Source organism: Apaloderma vittatum, unplaced genomic scaffold, assembly GCF_000703405.1.
Source record: "Apaloderma vittatum isolate BGI_N311 unplaced genomic scaffold, ASM70340v1 scaffold6294, whole genome shotgun sequence".
NCBI classification, from domain to species: domain Eukaryota; kingdom Metazoa; phylum Chordata; class Aves; order Trogoniformes; family Trogonidae; genus Apaloderma; species Apaloderma vittatum.
The window spans coordinates 99317-123983 of NW_009712013.1; the positions used below are offsets into that span (position 1 = coordinate 99317).

The window sequence follows — 24667 nt, forward strand, 5'->3', positions numbered from 1 at the left end:
TACGGTACTTCGGCAGTTCATCTGGTGATTCTGCGGGTTAGCGAGAAGGTTAGAAGAGCAGATGATCACCGTGCTTAGCTGCAAAGTGAGCGGGAGGCAACAGTGGCAGGTCTGGTCCTGCCCTTCCTGGACAGGAGCAGTCTGGCCACAATATATCCTCAGTAACTTTTATAAAATAAGAATGGAATAATTTGCTCCTCTCCCATAAAAGATGTTAAAATATTCTACATGTCTGTAACAGACATGCTGTATTCCCTGTTTAACAGCTGGGAGTTAGACTACACAGAGGTGTATTATCTACCCCACTACCATAGAGTAACCTATGGTAGAACCAGAGATTAAATCAAGAGTGCTGGATTTTTGAATGCATTAAATAAATGCAGCAGCTGTGGTCTGTGGGATCTGTGATACTCGAGCTCCACCTGAGCAGGTTTCGGAGTTGGACTCTGTCTCTTTAGAAGTAATTATAATCAACCAGCATTCAAAAATGTAACTTTCATAAGACATATTTTATGCTAAATTTGAAATTTTAGTTCAAAACGAGACAGAATTATGTTAAATCTTGAGAATCTAAATGCACCTGAAGTTTCAACTAACGTTGGTTTTCATGTCCTCCAAACAAAATTGGGTATTTTTGCATAAATTATCATATATATTTGTTCATTAACTCCCCAAATATTTTTGTATATATTATTCTGATTCAATTACCAAAAATAATCACTTTCAGCAAGATAATTCTTAGAGCAGTTAACTTTTCTCTACTGACTTAAATTTTGTAACCCAAATTTGGGAATACTGTGGGAATCTATATAGCTGCCATTCTTCTTCTGAATAGCTTTTGCAAACTAAAGAGAGGATATGCATCAAACGTGTCTTTCTCTTGAAATTGTCTGGTGTGATAAGTGTCCTGAGGCCCCAGACTGGGACATTGGTACCTCTTCAGCAGCCTGAGGATTTCTACTTCTTATCTAAAACTGATAAAACTTTATTAATCCTCAGAGGAGGCTGAGATTTATGGTCCAGCATAATTTCCTAAGATTCACAAAGGTTTCTTCTAGGTAATCCTTTCTAAGCCTTTCCTATTAGGTATAATGCTCTGAGATTACTGATTTCCAAAGCTTTGCTTTTCCTGTGAGGCAAGTTGTCCTTAATCAGAGCACCTGAAAGGGAACTTTTAAGTATCTCAATCTTGAACTGATTAATAATAGTAGCACCGGGATTGTTTCTTTTTGTCCTTGCAATGCAGAATATTTTTAAATGTTTTTGTTGTGAGGAATGGCAATCTGCTCAAAGATCAGAGTTTACCTTGAGGACTTTAATACTGTGAAGTTTGTTGCTGAAACAGTTCCTCTTGTCCAAGGGGTTTACACATTTCGTAGATGTCTGGCCTCTTCAGTGCAACAATATCCATTGATCCATCCAGCCTTGCTTTCATAGGCCCTGCCTTTCAGTCCGGAAAATACTGTGGCAACAGCTTGCTCTCTTTTGAGTCCTGGCTGAAATTGCTGCTCTTACATATAGTTTTACGCTTGAAATACATACGTTATATCAAGCTATTCAGACAGAAAAGAAGAAACAGAAGTAGAATCTAAATATTAAAAAGAAAACAAATGTCTCAAAGCATCTTTCCAGGACAGCCCTCAAGGTATTTTTAAGCAATGTCATCTTTCCCACCTCAGGCTGCTGACCCACAGCAGTGCTGTGGTAACACAGATTGAACAAGCTGATTTTTTTCCACGTATCATTGAAGAGATGTGCTCATGACTAATTGCATAATTATAAATAAATAAAACCTTACACTAATCTTCAGGATGTCAGGTCTTTCTTTAAAGAGTCGACAGACAGCAGGGGAGGAGGAAAACCCTCTGGTATAACTTTTCTTCCTTCCCACAGGCACTTATGGCACTGGGAAAGCTGCAGCTGGAAAGGAGATGCTGGGTCTCCCTATGTATTTTTAATACTCGATTAGTTCTTTCTGTGCTTTTGTTAGTCAGCTGTTCTACCTAAGCCAGCTTTCCTATAAGATGTCTTTCTAATGTACAGCAGCTGCTGTAATCACTTCCCACCATCTCATGAAACATGCAGATAAGTTGGGAAATAACAGAGGATAATTTGAAAAGACACTATCCCATCACAAATCAACAGCCTCAGAAATGGGCTCTGGGTCTTGTCCTCCAGAAAAGTATCTGAGAACTCATGAGGCAACTTTCTATCTGATAAAGCTGACATTGACAGGCGGCCTCTAGATGACACTGTAATGGGACAGAATTTCTAATAGAAGGGGTATTTCTAACAATCTACTTTTTTAAAGTGAGATAAATCAAGTTAAAGTGCAAAGCCGGCTGAAAAGCTAGCATTGTAAGGAAAGTGATCTCATGACAGGCAATTGGGATCCATAAATGTTTTAAAAATAAGGTCAAAAATTCATTTTAAATAGGCCTGCTATTCTCTCATCATCCATTCCTCCCCCCCTGCATCCATTTTCCAATTCTCCTCTGTTCTTCTCATCTGTTGCTGGATAAATTTTTTGCTCTCTTGCGCCTTCATTCTGCTCTCCCTTCCCCACAGTCTGTTCTTTTTCTTGTTGTAAGTAACTGAATAATTCAGTTTAGTGTGTCTCCATGAACAGGCACATGCTTATAGCACTGTCTGAGCTGTAGAGCCAGATCCTTTGAAATTCTTTTCCAATTCTTTTGTGCTTTGGTTTGTTGTTGAGTTCGGCATCCTTTGGACGCCTCCCCACCCCTGCCACCCCTCTTTCAGGTTTGTAACTAGAATAAATGATAAGCCAAATTCTGTGGGGTGAATCATGGGGCTTAAGGAAAGCCTCAGCTAGTTAACCAAAGGACAGGCTGATGCTAAGTATAAATATTGTCTAGGAAAATGAATGCCTGTTGTCATCGACATAATGTGAGATTACCTTAAAATTTTCTGACAGCTAGGCTACGTTGGGAAGTGTCAGCTCGAGGCAGAGTTTAGGCATGTGCGTACTAAGACATGTCTTAGTGGGATGTCAAATAGTCAAAGCCCTCGTGAACATATCCCATACAAACCTAATCTGGCTCTACAGAAAGAGGCATAATACGTTTATGTTAGTATTATCATATACTGCAGTATCAGTCAGGCCCTGAGAGAACTGTGTAAGCAATAAGCTGCAACAACTTCTTCTCCCTAGGAGTTGGAGGGCTTTTTCATGGGGCACTTTTTTTCAGGGCTTTAGAGCAGATCATGAGAAACAGCAAAGGAGCTGTCAAGACAAAGCCGTGAAGTTAGCATCCGCACTTGTATTCAAGGGCATTTAAATAATGAGGAATTAATCATCTATTTGAGGATTTACTTGGATTGTCTTACAGACTTTGTACAAATCCAGTTACTTAAAACATCAATTCTTTCCTTCGTCGTGGCAATAAATTCTTGAAACTTTATCTTTTTCACGTACAGTCAAGGACTGCGTGTAACACCAGCCACATTGCAAATAGTTCTTCACATGTTAGTGACCGCCTCTGCTTCCCTGTACCAAACCTTGCGTTAACTGGTTCTGAAAGCCATTTCCTTATTAGCCGACCAGATTTGTAAGATGATATACCTAAAGATATAAGAAAACCTGTATCTGGATAATAGCTGTGAACATTTTATTTGAAACAAATCTGTAATGTACTGAGTTTTGTCAGTTCCCAGTTGAGAGTGTGAAAGAAGAATCATGTCTGTCTGAGTTAAAGGCCAAGTACTTTATTGTGTGCCTGGCAGGGATCCAAGCCTAAAACTCAACTAGAACAAAAAAAGGAGCGTTAAGAACTGCATTATTTTTCCATAATGTGTCAAAGGGTTCTACACTAGCTGCAGGATGAATAAGGAGCTGTTTGTGCTTTTCATGATCAATTAATTCCAGGTTCAGGATGTTGCGTTTCAAATAGGTTAGGTTCCCAAAACGCACAGACGTTTGTGTTGGACCATGGTTAGAAACCAAAATTCCAGCTTCTAGAATAATAACATTCCTGTCTTCTAGCGCAATGGGAGAAGCTGACAATTTTATGTACTATGAAACTATATAGCTGAAAGTGCTGTGAATTCCTGACTTTCTGAGCCCACAGACTATTAGTAGAAAACATTGAATTTAAAAGAAAAAAAAAAGGCATAAAGTGTAGCTGTTTTGAAAAACATGTATCAGAAGTATTTGTGTGTCTGTTATTAAAATATTAAGTATATAACATGATTTATTAGGATGTATGATAAACTTAATTAAGATTTTTTTATGATCACTACTCTCTGTACGATAAAGATTTCAGATTGAGGTGTATTCTAAAGAGCTATTCAAACTAAGGAGAGGAGTTTTAAAATTTACAGGCTGGCATTGGAGGGGAAATTATTTTGGAGAAATCCCTGCCAAACCTCGTGTGAAAAATAAACTATTCCAAATGGCACATGCAAGGAGAGCCAAATTCAATTCCATTAATACTACTAATAAAGAGTGACTCTTATAACTTGTTTGGAGTCATTCCTAATCACATAAAGGTTGAATTTGGCATAGATATCTGAACCAAAGGGGACTCTGAAATGCTCATGTCTTCATGCTAACACTAGGTACACACTCTTGCTTACCAAGCGAAACAATTCTGGTGCCTTATGTCATCTTATCAAAGCTCGCTGATTATACCCTACCATATTATGTGAATTCCGGAAATATGTCATGCCATCTATTCCATGAGGTAACTCATCACGCAGCTACTTTTTGGTGTATTTCAGTGCAGCGGGTGATTCTGAGGAGCACGAACAGTAAGCATTTTTCTTAGCTCATACAAGTGTTGGAAGGAAATCAGACAAAACCACGTGGTGCTGCCAGGCTGTGGCCATCATTGCAGGCTCTGAGCACTGAGAGGTTCCACATCAACACATGGCAGCGGCCATGTCCCTTGCAGTTAGGAGAGGTTCTTCTGATGTTGCCCAAATTGAGAACTTGAGTGGGTCATCATAGGGAGATCATGACAGCTGCCGCAGATCATGCTGATATGATATGAAGGGCCTTAGAGGTTTTCTGTTGCATATAATATATTTTTCCTAATTTGCCAATATGTTTAGGAAGGCAAGAAACAAAACTAACTGGTAATGATGAGGGACGTTTGTGAGCAGGTAACCCATGGTTTGCTGAATTGTTACTGCATTTGTGCATCTAGACAGGCTACAGCTCTACAGCTCGTATCCTTCGGGGCACAGTCAAATGGGAGCAGAAACAGCCTTTTCAGAGCCAGGCTGTCATCTGGCTTCACTGCAGTTCTGAGTAGCATGGTAGCTAATTCTTTGCAGTTTGCTTCAGTTTTGACAAGCTTCTGCCAGTATAGTCTTTTACCAGTTTTTTGTCTAGTTGTCGATGGTTCCATAGGTAGGTGATTGTGTGGCCACACTGTCAAACCTCAGGCCAGTATCACGTGCGGAAGGTGGAAGAGGACTGAAATTTTGGCATCGAGCCTTCGCACGTGGGGTTGCTAAAGCTAATACTTTGCACTTTGAACCTTCTCTCACCCTCAGCGTTACGTATTTCTCCATCACAGCTTGGTCCCGACCCCTTGCAAGTCAGTGCCCCACATACCATAGAATCAAATGCAGCTGCTCTTGGGTCTGACTACAAGGGGGAAAAATGTAGGTTTCCTTTTAAATTTGAACTCTTCTTCCTCAGACCATTAGTAAGATGCCTGCTTCAACTTCTGGAAAGGGGCCCCAGTTACAATAACGCTCTTTTTTTAATCACAGGACAAGTCTGTAATGCCGTTGACACTCATGTCTGAAGCTAAGCATGTGCTTAGGTGTTTATCAGATCAGGCCTGAAGTTGGGCCTCAAATTTGACCCCTTCTTAGGCACAAGCTTTTGCCATTACTACAGGGTATCTAGTGCATTTATCAAGTAAATGCTGACACGGTTGGCTTCTTTTTGAATTCTCACAGCTTAATCTCCCTGGGTTATGTTCTTGTTCAGTGTGTTGCTGATTAAAAAGAAACCTCTTCCCTAAAAAATACTGACTATCCAAAGAGTTGCCTAGCTACTGTTGTCCCAGACTGCACCCTGTTTCCTAAGGATGCTGGTCACTGTCCAGCTCTGCCTGCTAGGGATAACATCCCACTAAACCAGATAGCAGTTTTGACAAAGGACTGCAAAATTTGTCCATTTAACGTGACGGAAAGCAGAATGACCTCAGTGAGGCAAACAGCAACGGTTGCCCAGCATGTGCAGAACAGGGTCGAGCTTGAAAGAAGCCGGGTCAAGCAATACAACTATGTCATTGAGGCTGTTACAGAGTACAGATCTTTTATTTGTTATAGTTAAGTATGTAACAGAAGGCAACTGAAATAATGGACTTTTGATTACTTTTGATTTCTGGATTGAGTTCTTCTGTTGTACATCTATGCAGCACTTCTCATTACTGCAGCACAAGATCTGAGGTGGAGGCCTTGGGTCTTCTTGAGTTTTGCTGAAGTTCCTCACTGCAAAATGCATTAGCAGAACTGCTTGTTAAATTTCATCCTAGGCACAGTTTCAGCAGTCAAGGTGTCAGTGCTCTGGCTACATTGTTGTCTTGCAGTTAAGAAACACTAAAAAGTTCAAGATTTCTTCACAGCCAAGGTGTGAAAAGTAATTAGAATGTATCACTGGGTGCTGGGTATAAGCAATTATCTATGAATATATAAAGGCTCTATTTTTCTCAACAAACAGGCGACATTGTTATAATTATTTAAAATGAAGAAGAAAGTCACTGACTCAGACATGGAGAGATTGGGCGGATAACTTTATTAGTTCCCAGTCTAAGGTCTGTAGTGCAGATGCTAATCTAATACCAAGACTGCATTAAAATAAAGTACAAAATACAGGAAAAGAGAACTCCATTTACTCTGTGAGACTGGTGCTGTGTACATGAGTTTGGCTTTTCTGCTTAAGACCAGCTCTTTTAAACTTTAAACCTCAACTCTGGCTGTTAATGAACGCTTGGAAAAAGGAACGCTAGTGCCTTCTTTCTTGCTCATTATGGGGTCCAACTGGAACACATTCCTTCTGTCCAATGTGCTGAGTCTTGAGAAGTTCTGCAGAAGTTAGCAATCTGTTTCTTTTTGTTTGTTTGTTTGCAGTTGGTTTTTTTTAACCTTCTTTAATGTTCTTGCTTTATCTAGTAAATTGAATGTGTAAACAGGAATTTCCCAGTGCAGGAGGGAGTCTGATAAAACACTGGCACTGTGCGACCAAATCTGAAGGGTTGATTTTGATTTATTTTTTTTTAGTGGTTTTGAGGCTCTTCCTGTGCAACTGTATTTGTTAGCAGTAAGAAAGCAGGAGCAACAAATACTGCTGTCTGTGTTTTTGCTACTTTTTCCTTATCAGGTGGCCTGGCTGGTGTGTTAAGTGTCGTGTTGCCCAATATTAAGTATAGCCGTTCCAACTAAACTGTATGTCTTAAGTCCTATATGATAGGAGATACAGAGTCTTCTGTAATCCAGGTGATATTGGGATGTCTGCCTTCCAAGCAGAAAAATTAGTTCTGGCCCTGCTGCCTCCAAGGGGGTCCTTCTGTTCAAGGCAGATGATATATGAATAATCAAGTGTTCTGGAGTAGCATAGATTTCGTAAACTAGTATATTAAATTTCGCGTGTATGTTGTGAATGCATACAACTACGCAAGAGTGAAAAGACTGGGGTATCTCTTCTAAAATGCAGCCTGGTCACACATTGTAAGATTTTTCTAGGTTTAGTGTGTTAATCTGATTTCCTTATAAGCTGGAAGTCACAATTACTATTGCAAGCAATGCACTCCTGTTTTAGGAAGACCCCAGACTCCATCCTGTGTTAACGACATGGACCCTTGGGAGGCCTGGAGTGAGCATATGCTTTACACCATCAAGTATTCCAAGAAAAGCCAGAGTAGCAGATGCAGATAACTAGAGTAAAATTGTGACTTTGAAGTTAAGACATAACTCAAACCAAAATGAGCAAATTTGGATTCTGAGGAGATGCAGAACTTTCTTCTTTTGCACGAAGCATGGTTATATCAAATTATATTCTGTACTTCATAATTTGATGATAACTCCTTCAAGATAAGATAAAGATATATAATTTGAAATACATGCCTGTGCCTTCCATCCCTGGTCTGCCATCATCAAAACAAAGTCATTCTGACAATCTAAATTCAATCTTTCCTGTGAAATGATTATAGGGGAATTTAGCAAAATACTATCTAGTGGTACCCACGAGTGGTTGAGTATTACCACTTATATTTGCATTTGAAGTCAATTTTCAAAGTATTTCTCTTAATTTGCTAGGAAGATATCTGTCAAGTTAGCAGTTAAACTGTAATTTGGTCACTGAGGTGTTTACATGGATTAATAGATCGCTCTCTGAAGCGTATGCTCCTGGGTTTGAAATAATAGCTATACTGTGTGGTAGCATGACCCCACTTGAGTTTCACACACACATGCACAAAATCAAATTCCATCACATTTTAATGCAAATTTTACCTTTGCAAATGATGGCCTGGAAAGAATGAGTTTCCATGGTAACCTTGGGGAACACATAACCTGTTTATCATAACTTCTTCATGAAGCAAGACAGGGGGTGGGGAACATGCTTTAATGTCAACTATATTTTTCTGTAGACAGCATTCTTCTATAGCACATGTAGAGAATTTACCAAAATGCTCCCGTAGTGTCCTAAACAAACTTTTGTCCCTTTCTTGGAAGCAGAAGCTGTCATATGGAATAACATAGGAGGGAACTGCAGTAGTCAGTATTCAAAACCATTAACTGACCTTTCAGCTCCTGCCCATAGTTGGACAACTAGGTCAACATTTTGAAAGACCAGTCACAAATTAATACTTAAAACAGATCTCTTCCATCACTTTCTCTCTCCTTATGTTTCCTCCATGCTTTACAATTGGCCCTCAGGCATCTCAGCTGCTTTTCAAAGGCCCTTTAAGTTTGTTTTTTTCTTGTTCTTCCACCTGACTGCTGAAAGTACTGTTCGAAAAAGGCCTTGAAATATCTCTGAAATTCTACATTGTGGAACTACCACAGAAAAGAATATATTGATTATACTTCACATTCAGTGCTGTCTTTCAGAGTTGAGGTGGTGGCTTCTGGAGCTGCCATTAGCGAGAAGTCAGTTTGATGGCTGCAAGCATCTGCAAGGTTGTATTTTTCCTGCAGATGCACAGTAACTCCTGTCTGAAGGAAATTCTGTCTGCAACATTTTTTTAAGGTCATTAGGAGTAAGGAACAGATGTTGAGGTTTTTCAGAGTGCTGCTTTGAAGTGCCATTTAGGAGTCAACTGACAAGACTGACCCTATAGGCAATGATTTTTGGGACTGGAACACAGAGGAACCATTGCCCACAGTTACCCATCTGGTATCCATCTGGTACCAGCAAACAACAGACAGTACCAAATCACAGAGGAACTGTACCAACTGCTGAATTGGTATCAGCAAGCAAAGGAGGTCGCCACCCAACAGCAGTTGCAAGCAGGAGAAACAATGTCTGTAACATTTACAGACTGGTATCTGAAGATCCGCAGGAACCTGATGCCATGGCATATGGAGAGCAATTCCTCTCTCTAAGCCTGCTTATGCTGATGTTGTTTGCTCAGTATTAATCCAGGTTTGGGATATTTTATTTTTTTGTTAACCGTATTGGATTTGCAATGTGGAGAGCTTTTGTCATGATGCCATTGAGAGAGCGCCTCTCTTTAGTGGCATCTGTGTTTAACAGGATTAAGGTGGATTTAATACCCGGTACTGCAGACTACCCATTCAAATTCTAGGAGTAATGTTCCAGAGTGGTGTCAGATCACAGTGGAAGGAGTTGAGGTTAACTTTTGACTCCGTGACAATTTGCTCTCTGCTCTTTTTCTTTGATGTGAAATACTCTTGGGGAGAGCTATGGCAAGGGGTTGTTTCCCAATTTTGTTGCCACCTTCCTCTTCTTCTCTTTGTTCATTTTCCCCCTTCTTCTTCCTTTTCTTCTCTGGAAGCAGAGTGCTGGTTTGTACAGTAGCTAAGTGTTTAGAATGTAATAATACAAGAGTGAGAGATTTACTGCCTCTAGGCGCTACCCCTTCTACTCTCGAGGACCTCCAGCAAGGCATGATTTTATAGACAATGAAAGGCTCACTCTCCCCTGTGAAGCCGCTGCCTGCAGGAAGCTTTTCACTGCCTATTTCCACTACTTGCTCTGCACTTTAGTTCCATGCCCTGCTATTTCCCCCTTCCCTCCCTCTTTCGTTCTGTGACATACACATGCATATACCCTCCATGTACACATTCAGCACCAGCACCAGATGTAGGGAGATAGGGCAAAATAGCATTATCTCAATGTGTGCGTTAAAGCCTCAAAAATACTCCAAATATTTTCGTTTTGCCATCGTCATCATAAATGGAGATATTGATTTGTCCCCTCTTTGCTTTCCAGGTATCGACACTCATTTCATTTTCCCTAAAAAGAACACAAACTCATAGCTGGGCTGCAAAGCGTGGCCATTACAACCTGGCACTAGTGCCAAGAACTCTGCTGACTTAGCTAAAGGAAGATGCTGAAAGCCTCTGACTTTGAGAGAAAATTCAATTCAATTTACTTCATACAGTGTCTCTCATGAAGTATTTCAAAATGCCTTATATCAGGAGATAACATAATGAGAAAATGCTTTAGAGAACTGGGTATTCAGATAGCAAGACAAAATGATACACAACAATGAACTGGAGTAAAAGAAAAGACGACTGTCATTTAAAAGCAGTAATCATCTGGATAAGTACTCTTGTAAACTAATTACAGTGAGAAGAGAAGCAAAGAATGCAAGACTGGGAGGAACAAGAAGCAGCTTAGTATCAAACAGGCAAAGGCAGAGGACTAGTTTCATGGGGGGAAGGAACTGTGCACAGCAGAGTTAGAACAACTACGGATCTGCTTTAGAAATGTATTCACGTGTAGGTATTGCATATGCCGTATATTGCAACACAAGTGTATCTCAGTGACAAGTTATTCTCTCTACTGGCTGTGAAGAGATCAATTACATTGGACTGGTTCATTGGAAGAGCATTGAAATGCCCCCTTGCAGTTGGAAAGAATCAGTGCTGGTGGGTACTGAGGTTGTTTTTGTTTTGTTGCTTTTAAGTTTTGCTCTCAGCTCAAGGGCCTCTGTTTGGCTCTACTCTGAGAATAGGTTTGCAAGTGAGGGTGTTGCAAATCTGGTGCTCGTTAAAGACAATTAAGAGGTAGAATTAACCAAAACATATTATACGACTAATGGAAAAAGAAGCCACCCACAGAGACAGACACAGGCCAGGAAATGATCTCATTTTGCACGGTCATAGGAAACTATAGTTCTCCAGCACTAGGGATTGGGGGATCGCAGGGCTAGGGTTCAGAAAGCAGAATATTGTCTTTGTGGAGCTGTGCAAAAACACTTGGCAGTTTTGACTTCACCTCCATCTTTGCTATTTTCTCTCTACTTAGTTATTGCAAGATACAGCAAATGCTGAGAGCTTGTTTGCTACTAAGCTAAGGCAATTGCCATGTTTTTAAACTGTTAGTGGGAACAGCCTGTTTCCCTTTTAAAGTTCCCATCTGTGTTTGTATTTCCTTCAGTCTATTGCTTTTATAGAAAATTTTCCGCTCTCTCTAAATCTAAACCATTAGTTTCACCTCCTTGAACAAGAGGTAGGGCATTACTGAGGAGGAAAAGTAAATCCTGAGATAATCAGCCCTGCTTAATTCCAGAATGGAGCACTGCTGGCATCAGTGTTCCTGGCGTTCATTGCATAGGGAAAAGGGACAGGGACTGTAAGTACGTACCTTTATGTGTCTGTGTGTATGTATGTGTATGCATATATATGTATAGAGGATGAGCTTTTAACTCCCTGGCAATCTGACCGACCAAGTAGTGTTCTGATTGCATACAGCTGATTTTCTAAGTGAAAATTTTCAAAACTACTCACCAGCAAACCCAAGATCATCAGTGACTCTGGCGTGTGTGTCTGTGTTTCTTGTGGAGAAGAGGAAGGCTGGTTTGATTACTATCTCTTTTTTCCTTTAGACAAGGATGTTTTTCTCACCCGAGGGGAATGCATTCTAGCAGCATGAACATAACTATTAATCAACACTTAAGCAATAATCAGTGAATGAAAAATGATGACCAGAAACTGAAAATGCACTTGCATAGCTCCTTTGGTGTTTTTCCTTTGAGATCATGCCCTTGCACTTTAACAGGAACAATTCTTATAAAATTAGTGCTGATGTATTCCAAAAGGCAGTGATTTAAAAAGCCAGCACTTATTTTTCACTTTAAAAAAAGATCCTAACAGCAAGTGATAGGTAACATCTCTATCAGTAACATTACAAAGCTACCTTAGTAGTCTCTGAGATAGATCCTCAATTGATGTGAATCAGTAATATTTTTATGGGGGTTACTTCAAAGATGGAGATGCCGAGATTACCATCCCTAGAATGCTGTGTTCAAATGTGTGAAGAAGTGTTCAGGATGCAGAGATATGAATGTTTTGCTTGTGTATTTTCACCCAAAAAGGAGATACAGCCACTGAGAGATGCAGGTGTATGTCAGCTTTGGGAATGCCTCCAAGAGGAATCAAATGCTATTGAAATTAAAACAAACCACCCTCATCAGTATTTAGCGTGCTTTCCTGAATCAGGGCCAAGGTATGTGGTACAACCCAGCAGAAACTAAGGCTGTGAGACTTTACTAGGCGTGTGGCAATACCTTCCTTTAGCTCTTCAAGATATTTATTAACAAACATAGCCACAATTCTAATAGCATCAAGTGTTCTTTGGAACAATCTCAAAACCAAACCAGCATAAAATGCTTAAAGTGAGCATGTGCTTAAGGAAAAGAAGGTTCGACAATCCCTGTGACTGAGCCCAGAAGACAGAGCTTCAAGACTTTGCCACATCATGACTTGGTGTTTGGGCTGTGAAAAGGCACCTGTAGTATGTTGATTTACCTCCCTAAATTATTTACCTTGTATTTTGTGTTGACAAGAAAATAAAGGTTAAATTAGTTGCCAGACTACCCAAAACAAACATGGAAACCATCAGACCATGATTTGAGAACCTCTAACAATTCTACTCTGGAGATATCTGTAAGATGGAGTGGAAAGAGAAATGCAAGTTTTCTCAGGACCTGCTGGAAAGATTCTGCTTCCTTCCTTATTCTTGAAAACTGTCCTACGAGCAAGTTTGTAACAGGGAAGTTGAAAGTGCTCTGTCTCCAGTGGTGGAGGTGGTTTTGAGAGTTCCTGTGGAACATCATCTTGGTTTGCCATTGCAGCAACTTAGCACAAAAAAAGCACCACTAAGAACATCAAAAAGAAGCGTTAAAGGTGCTGTCTTATATCCAAACAATGGTAAAGCAGTACCGATGGGCTCATGTAACATTAGACTCTTCTTTGAGGACTGCTTCTGTCATTAAAATCAATGCAACTTAATTAAAGCAAATTATAGATAGATACATCTATAAATAAGATATTAAAGTGCACTGCTGAATATGATAATTGCTGCATATTTAGCAATCAGCGTGTGTGTTCTGCTTTTGCCAGGAGGGATTTCTTTCAGTGGAATCAATGGAGCTTTATTAAAAACCATCCAAATTAGAGGGAGAAATGATGAGTGTTATAATAACGCAAAATCACTGTTTCAACTTTCATTGCAAAACCAGGAAAGCAAAATACATCCTTTTTTGTGTATGTAAGGAAAACATCAGGAAAATTCTTTTGAATTGTGGACACTGGTAGAATTTTTAATTTTTACCTTTTGATGCAAAACATAAAAAAGCTGGATGAAGGAAAACATGTTTTCTGTGGAAATGCTGGAGGTCTTGGTCGGTAAGATAGTTAGGATATCACAGCAGCAAGGAATTAAGAGGACCCCTTCTATCAACTTCCTCCATTTCACATGGAACATCCAGTTCACTGCCTTACATAACCCACCTCTCTTTTAACAGCTAAAGAAAGCGTTAGCGAGTCAAATCATGCTTTTAAATTTCACTTGCAGTCCCTAGAACCAGGCAGACTGTTGAAATGCAAAAAATAAAATGGGTGAATTTTGGTGCCTCACCTGTGTATCAAACATTGAGGCTGGGGTGGGGAATAAATCCACTTCTACCTCTCAGTTTTTCTTCAGTTTTCACTTAATTGAAAACAAAAACCAACTGTGTCTCAGCAGAGGGGAGACCTGAAGGTTAAAGGGCAAATTCCGTTATACCATGGCTCTTTTTGGCATGCTGAATCTCAACCCATGTGATTAGAAACGCTCACAGACAAAAGAAGAGCTTTGAGAACAGAGGTCAAACCAGCATCTGAATCAAGTCCTTTAACAGATGATCACAAGACTATTGAAAACTGTACTAAGCAATGCGGCAGTTCTGTGTGCCATATTTATATACAGACTTCCAGGCAAGGAGCAGAACTGGGTGGCTTTTTCAAGAACTTGGGTGATGACAGAGCACATGCCTCACTCCACAGCCTTCCTGGGATGGCTCCTGTCTTTTGGTGCACTTCAGTCACGCAAAATACAGAAGTAATATCACAGCTTTTTTTTTTTTTTATGGGAGAAAACCACTGTGCACAAGCTCAAGTGACTTTACTGAGCATGCACAGTGAATGAGTGAAAAAGTTAGGAGTCCCAGGACTCCTATCTTCATAAGCTCTTCCTGATATCCCATAATTTTAAGTAAGTCAGCCACAACTCAAGTGAATTCAGCAGTGGTTTGCCTTAGCTTCACGAACAGAGAGCTAATATCACATCAGCCTTGATGAAGTTATGCTATTGCTGCTTGTCTAGTGGGCAGCACACACTCCTCATTTTCTTTCTGCTCTTAAAAACTGAAATGTTTGGAGGAGGTTTATTGTTCAGAGGTGGGGGAAACAAAAGGGTTAAAAAGAAAAATTATAGGTGCAAAGGAGATACTTAGTGTTTAAGTGAAAAATTAATAAGCCTGAACGCAACTTCTACTATATATTATTCATTAAGAGTGTGTAACTTCTGACTCTGAGCTGTGTTTTTTCTGTAACTAGTTAAGAAACTCTATAAACACATTTTTTAACAAACTGATCTCTGCAAACATGATCAGGTTTTTATGTGCAGCTCTAAATAAAATACCTGCAGGAGAGGGAACAGTGACTGCAGCTTTCTAAGACAGCTATCCTGAAAATGGCTCTGCATCGTTCTTTTCCTTATGAGCAGTACCCATGGCCTTGGGTCTTCGGCGTGCCGGCTTCACTCAGGATGGCCCTGGAGCAGGGAGCTTGGGCAGCTCAGGTGGGAATTGGTGAGAGGAGGTAGAGCTCCAGGCGAAAACACGATGTCCTGCCCAAACCTCTCCATGGCTAGGGCAAGGAGTTGCTACTGGCTGCCATTGGCGGTGTGGTAGCTCTCACCCTGAGCTGTGTGCAAACGCACAGGAAAAAGCTGATTGTGGCTTCACGAAGCTTAAACTTTAAAAAAAAGATGTCTGCAGTTGTTATTGTTCACGCCACAACGGCCATCCAACTCCAAACACCTTGATCCACATGAAAGGGGCAGGGGAGGCTTTCCTGCTAACAGCTATAGCCTTTAACAAATGCTCCAGGAGGAAGGCAGTGTACGGCAGCTAAGGAGGAATGAAATACAGTGTCTCCTGCGAAAAAACCATGGCCTCTTGCACTTTACAGTTTTCAAAGTAGTCTCAAGCTTCAGGATGAAGTAAATCCTTTCTTTGCTCTTAAAGAATTGTCCTTCTGCAGCCCTAGAATTTTCCTGTAGGCAAATCCTAGACTTATTTCAAGATACCTACTTTCAGGTATACTCTACTTATGCCTTATAATTTTATTTGCAGATATTTGAATGACCTAAAGTATTCATTTCTGGCTTGATCTACAAGTGCATATGCGCATCACCTTTATTATGTTTTCTCCCTGGAAGTTTTCCTGGGGATAGTTGGTAGATTAGAGGTATTTGCTGCTAGCATACGACTTCCATGTAGTAGAAGACTCCTTGACACGCCCTACAGTTACCGTGTTTGCTAGGGACATAGCTTGTACTGACACCTGCATAGCTTCTGTTTTCTCTTATTCTTTACAGCTGCTTTCCCTTTCTGTCTGTTTTGGATGTGCGTGTGAAACATGAAACTATGAATCTTTCTACAGTTTTCTGTCTCAAAACAAAGGTGGATTCCATTTGTCCAGGGAAGTGGAAGGAGCCCCAGCTTGTGCTCATTCTTCTCTGCCATTTGGCCCTTCACATTGGTCCCCTGCTGAAGGCTGTGGAATTAGAGGGAGGAGAGCAGCGCCCAGTGCCTGCACTTCGGTCTGCGCTTCTCCCAGCCTGGTTGTGCTGCAGGGAACTGGCAGGGGTTTAATTAAAGATGCAGAGGTGTCGTGGCGGGTTTTTTTTAAGTGATTCATTTCTGTCCTGTAAGTTTTGTTTGCTAGTGGAAATTACTCTTTTTTTCTTTTTTAAAAGAGACTTGACCAATAAAAATGTTACTAGCTATGTAGAAAAAAATGCTTTTCTTGCACACAGAGAATTCTGACCATAAAGACACTGAGTTATAGAAATGCAATGTCTTGCCCTTTTGTCTTGTGCTTTGTCTCCAAGTGTGGCCACTGCTCTGCGCCTCAGAGAGTCCCACTGGGATTCCCAAAAGGGCAATTAGAAGAATAACCTGCTCTCTATTTCAGGGAATGGCAGATTATTCGAGGCTTTACCTCTCTTCAACCTGTCAAAGGCTTTACTGTCTTCTGCTAACCTGATGCTACTTGCTTTTCTTCCTGTGTGTATCCAGTTTATTAATTTTCCATTCTACAAAGTCTTACTGATAGTTTGCAACAGTTAAGTTTCATGAATTGTTTGTTGTTGTTTTTTGATAAAGATAGCATTTCCTTTCCTCGGTTTAAGCATGCTGCTCTTTTAATTGCGCTGATGGGATGATGGCTGTTTCTGTGTTTATCTCTACCCCATTATTTTTGCATATTCATGGTGTGCTTATTAGTTGAGGCCGCTCTAGACTAAGAGATAATCTCTTCATAATGATGGCTCTTATTTAAGTTGATGTTGTCAATTTAAGCTCTAAAAATACAGGAGCATGTTTTGGATCATTCTTTCTGTTGTACATTACCATACATTTGTGAACCGCGTCTTTCATCTGCTGTCGTGTGCTGTCTGTACTGACTGGGGTGTTGGTCTCCGAAGCTCTTCCAGCCACCTCCAACACAGACACAGCTCAGGAGTGCATCTTCAGTCAGCTCCCATGCCTCGCTGTTCACCTCGTGGTCAGCGTATGTTTGGCTTTGGTAGGACTTCCAGATTTTAATCCTTTTTTATTAAGTTTACTGTTTGCTCACCTGAATATTTTATGATTAGTAACTGTGCAGTTAAAACCTCTACACCTGGCCTGAGGGCCAGGTGCATGTCCTGTTTCAGGGAAGGAGGAGAAGATGGAATATTTTGATCTTGTGAATTAGTACCTTTCACACCAGTTTTTAGCTTGGTTTGTTGTAAAAGACACAAAGGAACCCTTTGCTTTGACTCTTTCTGAAGCATAAATAACTTCTATGAAGGAGGTGTTTTCATTTTCATGATTCCTTTTTTTGTTGGGGTAGTATTTTATTCTGGGCACCACTTTCCTGGTGGCTGAGCGATGATGCATTTTTACTGTCGCATGGACAGATGGAAAAGGGAAAGGAGAAGAAATGGCTGAGTCTTTAATTAGCCGTGCAGAGCCAGAGCATGCTTTCCCAGTGCGTCGGGGGGTTTATATAGGGTGTGGAGACTCAGCCGCTCGATGGATCCAAATTAGCAAAATTGTGTATCCACCGACAGGGTGTTTCTATGGCAACTGTCTCTCAAATCATATATACAAACAGACCTGGCGGGGGGTATCGCCTTCTATTTGGTCTGTAGGAAACCATCGGAAAAGGGGTGTTTTCAGGCTGCAAAAAGACCTTGCGATGTAAATATTTTTTACTTTCTGGTGACTGGTATAAGTTTTGGGATCACTGCTCGATGCTGGCGTGGTTCCGAGTCCATTTGTGGTTTTGCATGTTGACTGGATGCTGTGACTCCTGCGATATGTGAGAGCGATCACCGAGAAACTTGTGCAGGGCTGCGAATGCACAGAGGTACCAGGCGCATCCTTTAGCTCATAAACATCTCGCCACCGCACATAATTGACAGCCGATCTACAGCCGTGCAGGTAAACTGTGTAAAACATGGCTTTCCTGCTGTGTGAACCATTTCACTTATTCATTTCTTCTCCCCTCATTCTTCTTCATAAAGCAACAGAAATCTAGAGACTCTTCTCTCAACAGTGTACCTGGTGAATTAAGGGAAATGATCAACCTGATCGAATTAGCCGTGTAAGAACAGCCGAAGTGGCTGTGACTTCACTTAAGTGAATCACTAGAAAATTCTTTCTACATGTCTCTTTTTCTAGTAGAAAAAGCGAATGCATGATCCATTTAGCCTACTGCCCTCTTTTTGAAATGTAGGACAATTGTTATTTTTCACTCACCCGAAGTCAGGCACTACTAAAGCGGGGGTCATTTCAAATCAGATGTGGTTATTTCTTGTGGCCGTTGCTTCCATGAAGACTCCTTTATGTTTTGAGACAGATAAATGGGAGTTAGCAAGAGGCCTGTGCTAAATAATTTTTTTCACTTAGGAGTGTCTCAGATGTTCAGTGAGTGGCAAGGTGCATGACAATATTTGTCTAGAATACTTCCTAAGTTTGCCCAGTAGCTCCAAGGAGTAGTGCCTCTCTTTGTATTGGACGTGGCTTATGTAGTGGTCCCACAAGAATTTGTACACAAAAATGCTATGTAACATAAGACGTAGTATACCTGAGTGCACAATCTTTCCTATTGTAGAAGCTTATACATCTCTTTGGTGACAATTGCGTATTGTGCATAAATTACAGCACTGACAGAAATTTACTCAAACCTGTAGAATGCGAAAAACACGTTCATTTTTGTTTTCTCTTTTTATAACCAGGCATTTGCCGAAAGCTTAGTGTGATTTATTCTTTTCTTTTTAATGAATTGTTAAAAATGTTTGAAAAGGCATTAAATCTTCCTTTCTGCTATTAATCTGTAAAAGGGGAAGGGGATTTTAAATGGGCTCTTAGTATATTGCTTTATAAAACTGCTGATTCTAGCAACACCAGAATAGGAATACATACTAATGTAGGAAACACTGAAGGCAGTCAGAGCCTCGTGCATTTATGGAGGAAAAGACTAATAGCTCCATTTTAACAAGGCTCTTAACACTTTGATCCATCAGCAGGCATTGAGTGAGTGAAATTGGGAGAGCTCCTGTGTGCTAAAAGCATTGAAGTTCACTGTTTTGTACCCCAGTTGGAGCTTTCCTGACAGAACTGCACTCTTCAGCCAGCTCCGGTTGCCATCTTGAAAACAAACCAAGTAGTGAGCTGGCATTTTGACTGAGTGCACTAATGCTTCACTTTTGAAATGGCACCAGAGCATGATAAATGCACTTAGTCCCAGCTGGATACTTAGCTTTGCAGTGGCGTTTGGGGAAAGTTTCTAGATTTGTGTTAAGAATGAAAGCAAAGCCTGCTTATATCACATTTTACACTGAAGCAAAAGACACAAGTGGAGATAAAACAGCAAACTCGGTACCAAGATGCTAGCTTTGCTTCAAGTAGTTATGCCACTGGAATTAGAAGGGGTGTGCTTGATTAGATTACACTGTCACTTACTGAATTCTAGGAGGAAGGCCAGCCAGAGAAGGAGAAAGAGCATCCCAACTAGCACACAGACGAGGAAAAGGCTCTGAAGATTGTACCTATTCTAAAGAGTTCTTTGATATAGAAGCCTTTCTTGTTAGCAGTGATAAGATTATGCATGGGAGTTGGAGCTTCTTTGAGCCCCTGCCGTTCGTTTGTTGATTTTGGCATGTTGCAACATCATGTGTTGTCTGCTTATCGTTCTGAGATGCATTGTTAGTAGCTGGGCTGCATAATTGATCTTCATCTCTAATTACTCTCCTCTCCACAGGTGCCTGGAAAAGGTCCAGATGGGAGCTCATACAATCTCCACTTCGAGGGGATGGAAAGGCAGTACGCGTCCTTACCCAGGTACAGCACCGAGCCTCGTACACACACGCTCTAACGTCTGGCTCCAACATGAGAGATTATTTTGCAGTTCTGTCTTGTCACCTTTTGCTGCTGATTTAGTGCCATCTTTATAACCATACTATTAATTTGGACTTTTGGATTTTTAAAAAAAGGTTGCTTATTGAACACGGCAGCAAGACTCACGATCTGCAGGTAGAGAACATGACATTGAGAAAGCTGTCTCTGCAAGAGTTATAACGGGTCCTAGCAGGACATAAAGGACCAAGTTTATAGTGGTATAATCCTAGCTGGCATTGACAGAGTACTGCTGTGGAAAGCCTTCACTACAAGAGGCACAGCTACTGAAGTCCCACTGTTGCTGCAAGGAGTGTCTGACTAGCAGCCCAATTCCAGTAGAGCATCTCTGTACTTTAACTGAACACTGTGGAAATGAGAGTGAATTCTCTGAGGGCTTTTTTTAAATTAGTATTTTTAATCTTTATCAACTCAATGAAGAGTAATTCCAATCTGAAACCAGTAGGGCGTAACAAAAAGGAAGCATTTCAGAGATTCCACTCCTGTTTCTACAAGACTTCTAACAGCAGAGTGTAAGACTTAGCAAGCCAGCAAGGGAGCAAGAGGATGCTAGAAGAGATAGTGAGAAGCAGTATGAGGGAAAACAGGAATAGAAAACTATTTTCTCCCCTTAGAATTAGAGGGCTGCACAAGACCTTAGAGGGGTTATCAGGTCCACTTCTTGGACCTACAAGCAAGATAATTTGTAAAAGCAAAGTAAAAATAGGAATTTACAAGCAAGGAGAGATTCTTCATTGTGACAAAGTGCTGGCATTTAGGAAATCAGTGAATAGTTTCTTTTTGCTTCTTTTTCCTTTTCCACTGAACTATTTACCTTCAAAGATATCACTGGAGAGACTGATTGATAAATATGTAATGCTATGTCCAATTCCAGATGAAAATACAAAGAATATCTTATTTTTGGAAATCAATACATAAAGGCTGTCTCTCAAGACTTTGTTGGATGTTTGTAGACATGTTTCTTGTGTGTGGTTTCTAAACCAAAGGATGTGTCTTTAGTTGAGTTACTGCCTTTAATGGTATTTTTGTCAGCCATCATTTTGGAAATTCCTCCTCTGCAGTAACTGGCTTTTCTAACAGAAGTGTGCTTTCCAGTAGTGTGTCCTGTACGTATTTCCCGAGTGACTGTGGATATTCTTACTCTCCTGGGTAAAGAGCCATCTTTTTTCATAGTCCTCCAACAGTCATGTGTCCTGTCGTGTTTTTAGCAGTGATTTTTGCAGGTTAGTTAGGTGTAGTTTAATTATGCACACTGTTTTTTATCTATTTTAAACTTCAATTTTGTGGAGTATTCCTTGTGAATTACAAGAATAAATTAGCAATTCGTGCCCACTGTAACTCTCCACAGCGATTTTCATATTCCTGTATTCTGTCTCCTTTTATTTGTTTTCTGTTCAAGCTAATCAACCTTATTTCTTCATTCTTTAAAAAATGGATATTTCTCAGTGAAGTAGCTTCCGTCACCCAGAACTCTTTTTATCTCACTGGTATTCGTTTCAAGCAAGGATGACTAGAAATGAGCACAACAGTGCGGATGCAGACGTGTTCTCTGCATTCCTTCTGTCCTGTTCCTTTTCAAACCCACTGCATCCTTGGCATGTCCCCTAGGTGTGTGTACTGCTCACCTCTGCACCCTGCATTTTTGTGTGGTTGGTGTTTAAGAAGTAGATTTGTCTGAATCAGATCATGAATTTCACAGTGTTCTTCCCAAAATCCCCATTTAACTTGCCGGAAACATGACTCTGCAGTTCTTACGACAGGTTCAAGTATTGAGCTGGCTGCGACTCCCCGTTTAGGAAGTCGTCCAAACATTCAATAAGCTTTTGAAGATCGGTGTGAAGAGTGTTTTTTCTCTCAGCGCCCAACAAGATTATACTGCAGCGCGAGAGGGCTCGCACTTCAGCAGGGTTGTGTGTGCCTCCTGACCCAACGCTTGCACGGCCGCGCTCAGGCTGCGCCATCGCTGCATCTCCGGCAGGTTTCCATGCTGACAGGGGCAGAGCTTCAGGCCAGCCAAGCGCTGGGTGTGCCTGCAGTCCAGCAATCGGCCGCTGCTTTTTATACTTCGGTTTTGTAAGTTTTGCAGTTTCACGTTACTGCAGTAATTAAGCCCTGGCAGTCACAAATGACTAGATTGCGACAGTGAAGTCTAAATCCAGAAGAAGGGGATGCAGTCTTGTTGCCAGCCACTAATGGAAATGAGTGATTGCTTTTGTTCTCATGGCTGACTGCCCAGGAGTATAGAGGAATCCAGGTAAAAACCAGCCATTTGCCAGCCTGTTCTCGGTGGAGGATCCATGAATACTACTGTAATGGGCAACATTATTAAAAAAAAATATAAGAGAAAAAAATGAGAATATAAAAAGAAATACAGTGGTAGTATTTCCTCAAAGAGCAGCTTCCTTCTCCCACGTATTCTAGTATTAGTTTATGCTTTCCTGCTCTTGGGTTTATTCACCTTCTTGTTTTCTCCTGGCCTCATCTTGGTCAAACCACTGAGCTGCACTTGGTATGGACAAGGTATATAATCGTTTGCATACTTACCCATTTAAGTCCAATATAATAAGAGATATTCAGAGAGTCCTTCATGCAAGGACTGTAGATGCTGGCAAACAGATCCTTAGTGCAATATTGTGTTGAGTCCAGGAGCGTATGACCTTTGCCTGCTGCTCTGGTGTGGCACACACGAGGAAAGCAAGAAAAGTGCTTGGACTGCAGCCAGTTGCACTGGATGAGGAGGGAGGAGGGATCCGTGCCGTGTCAAGAGTAGCTGGGACCTACACAGTGCAACTGTTCGGCTTACCTGGAAGCTAGCAGGGGTCGTGGCAGCGCGTGTGGGCATGGAAAAAATTTATAAGAGAGCTTTAGTTTTCCTCTCCACTGAGCAGAAAGGAGGAGTGATCACCAGCCCGATAGCTTTATGAATGTCTTGTGCCCATAAGGCACTACCCCGTTGCTGGGCAAAGGCACACGTCCTGCACGAAGGGGAAGTCAGATTTCTGGCAGTGTCCAAACATACTTGCTGCTGGGTTGTAAAAAATTTGAGCTTTGAAACAGCGTTGCTGCTTTGCCCTTTTGTGTTGTATTTTTCTCTCTTTCTTTGAAGCTGCTAATTTAAGCCTAGGTATTATGAGCCAAATTCAGGTGATATAAGTCTGCGTTAAGTGTATTTGAGGAATCCAGCTGTGTCAAGCGTGCAGGCCTTTTCAGTAGATGCAGCAGCAGCAGACCCAGTGTCCCAATCTCAGAGCTCAGTGACGCCCTTTTTGCCTTTGAGTGGAGGATCTGTTTCTGCGTAAGGTTACCATTTTAATTAAAAACTGAAAACAGGAGGCTGCAGCGTTTGGAGGAAGGCTTTGTATGTGACTGGCTTAATGAGCAGCCAGCTGTGTTACGTAGTTAAGTTTCTAAGTAAAATAACGCCAGTCTGTAGGCTTGGTTTGGAAATGTCTGCGGAGGCAAACATCTGAATTGGATGATAAGTGGCTGTGGCAGGAGAGTGGCAGGTCTTCATCTCACACTGCATTGTGCTGTTCTGTCTGCAGAAAAGCAGCAAAGTGGGAAAGACAGAATGAAGGCTTTGCAAGAGAGATACAGGTCTTTGCACTCAATACTTACATGTTGCCCTGGGGCTAGGGCTAAGTAGTGCTGAGTAGTAGTATTAAGCAATGTTAAATCCTCCTACTTAGGAGGAGAATGGCTTGATTCTTATACCTCTTGCCCTCTTCTTTAGGAAAGAGGAGCAGGGCAGGGGTGTGGGAGCCAGAAAAACATTTGTGTTTTTTAAACTATTTTTAATGCCTGTTTTCTTTGGTATAATCCAGAATATTTTCCTAATGGAGCTATGGAACAGATATGAAGCTGAAGCTGCTCTGTTTGTTCATCATTTTATTTTTGAGCTTGCTTTTATGGAAGTCTCTCTTAATGTAAATCACAGTCTTGCCAGTGGCAGCCTTGTTTGGAGAAATCTCGTGTTTGAGGGCATATTCTTTTCTGTGTTGATGGAAAGGCTGACTGTGACCCAAAAGCAGGCTCATACACCAAGATGGGACACTGGTGACGTGATGAGCATAGATCAGAAAGCTCGGTCATCTTCCTGGTAAGAAATGCTGATTCCAAAGGAAAGCTAATACTGCAGACTTCCTCTGGAATCCTCATACTGTTGAAAAACATTTTTGTCAAGGAAAGAGGTGGGGCCGGACAGGCAGTAAGAGCATTAGAAAATAACTGCTGGCATGGAAAAATGAGTTCAGGCTTTGTAGATGATTTCAGCTGTATTGTTGTGGCTGGGAGGAGACCGCTGAGCAAACTGGTAACTGACTCACAGGAATATCTGTCTTAAATGTAACGTGCATCTGAAAACTGGGAAACCTGCAGATGCATTACGGAACTAGCCTTGCAGTACAGTGGCAGCATTAGTCTTGCACTGCTGGAAGCTTCTCTTCAGATTGACCATGCGACTTACACTTCTTAAGGCGGTA

General features: G+C 41.1%; 1 protein-coding gene across 1 annotated transcript in view; it reads left to right on the forward strand.

Moving 5' to 3' along the window:
• LOC104272749 (partitioning defective 3 homolog B-like) overlaps positions 1-24667 on the forward strand; it is a gene marked incomplete at its 5' end in the record, with an annotated part of 136861 nt that overhangs the window by 89990 nt on the left and 22204 nt on the right. The window contains one exon of the mRNA XM_009867828.1: positions 20032-20111. Coding sequence (XP_009866130.1) covers positions 20032-20111 — 80 coding nt within the window. The remainder of the gene's footprint in view (positions 1-20031; positions 20112-24667) is intronic.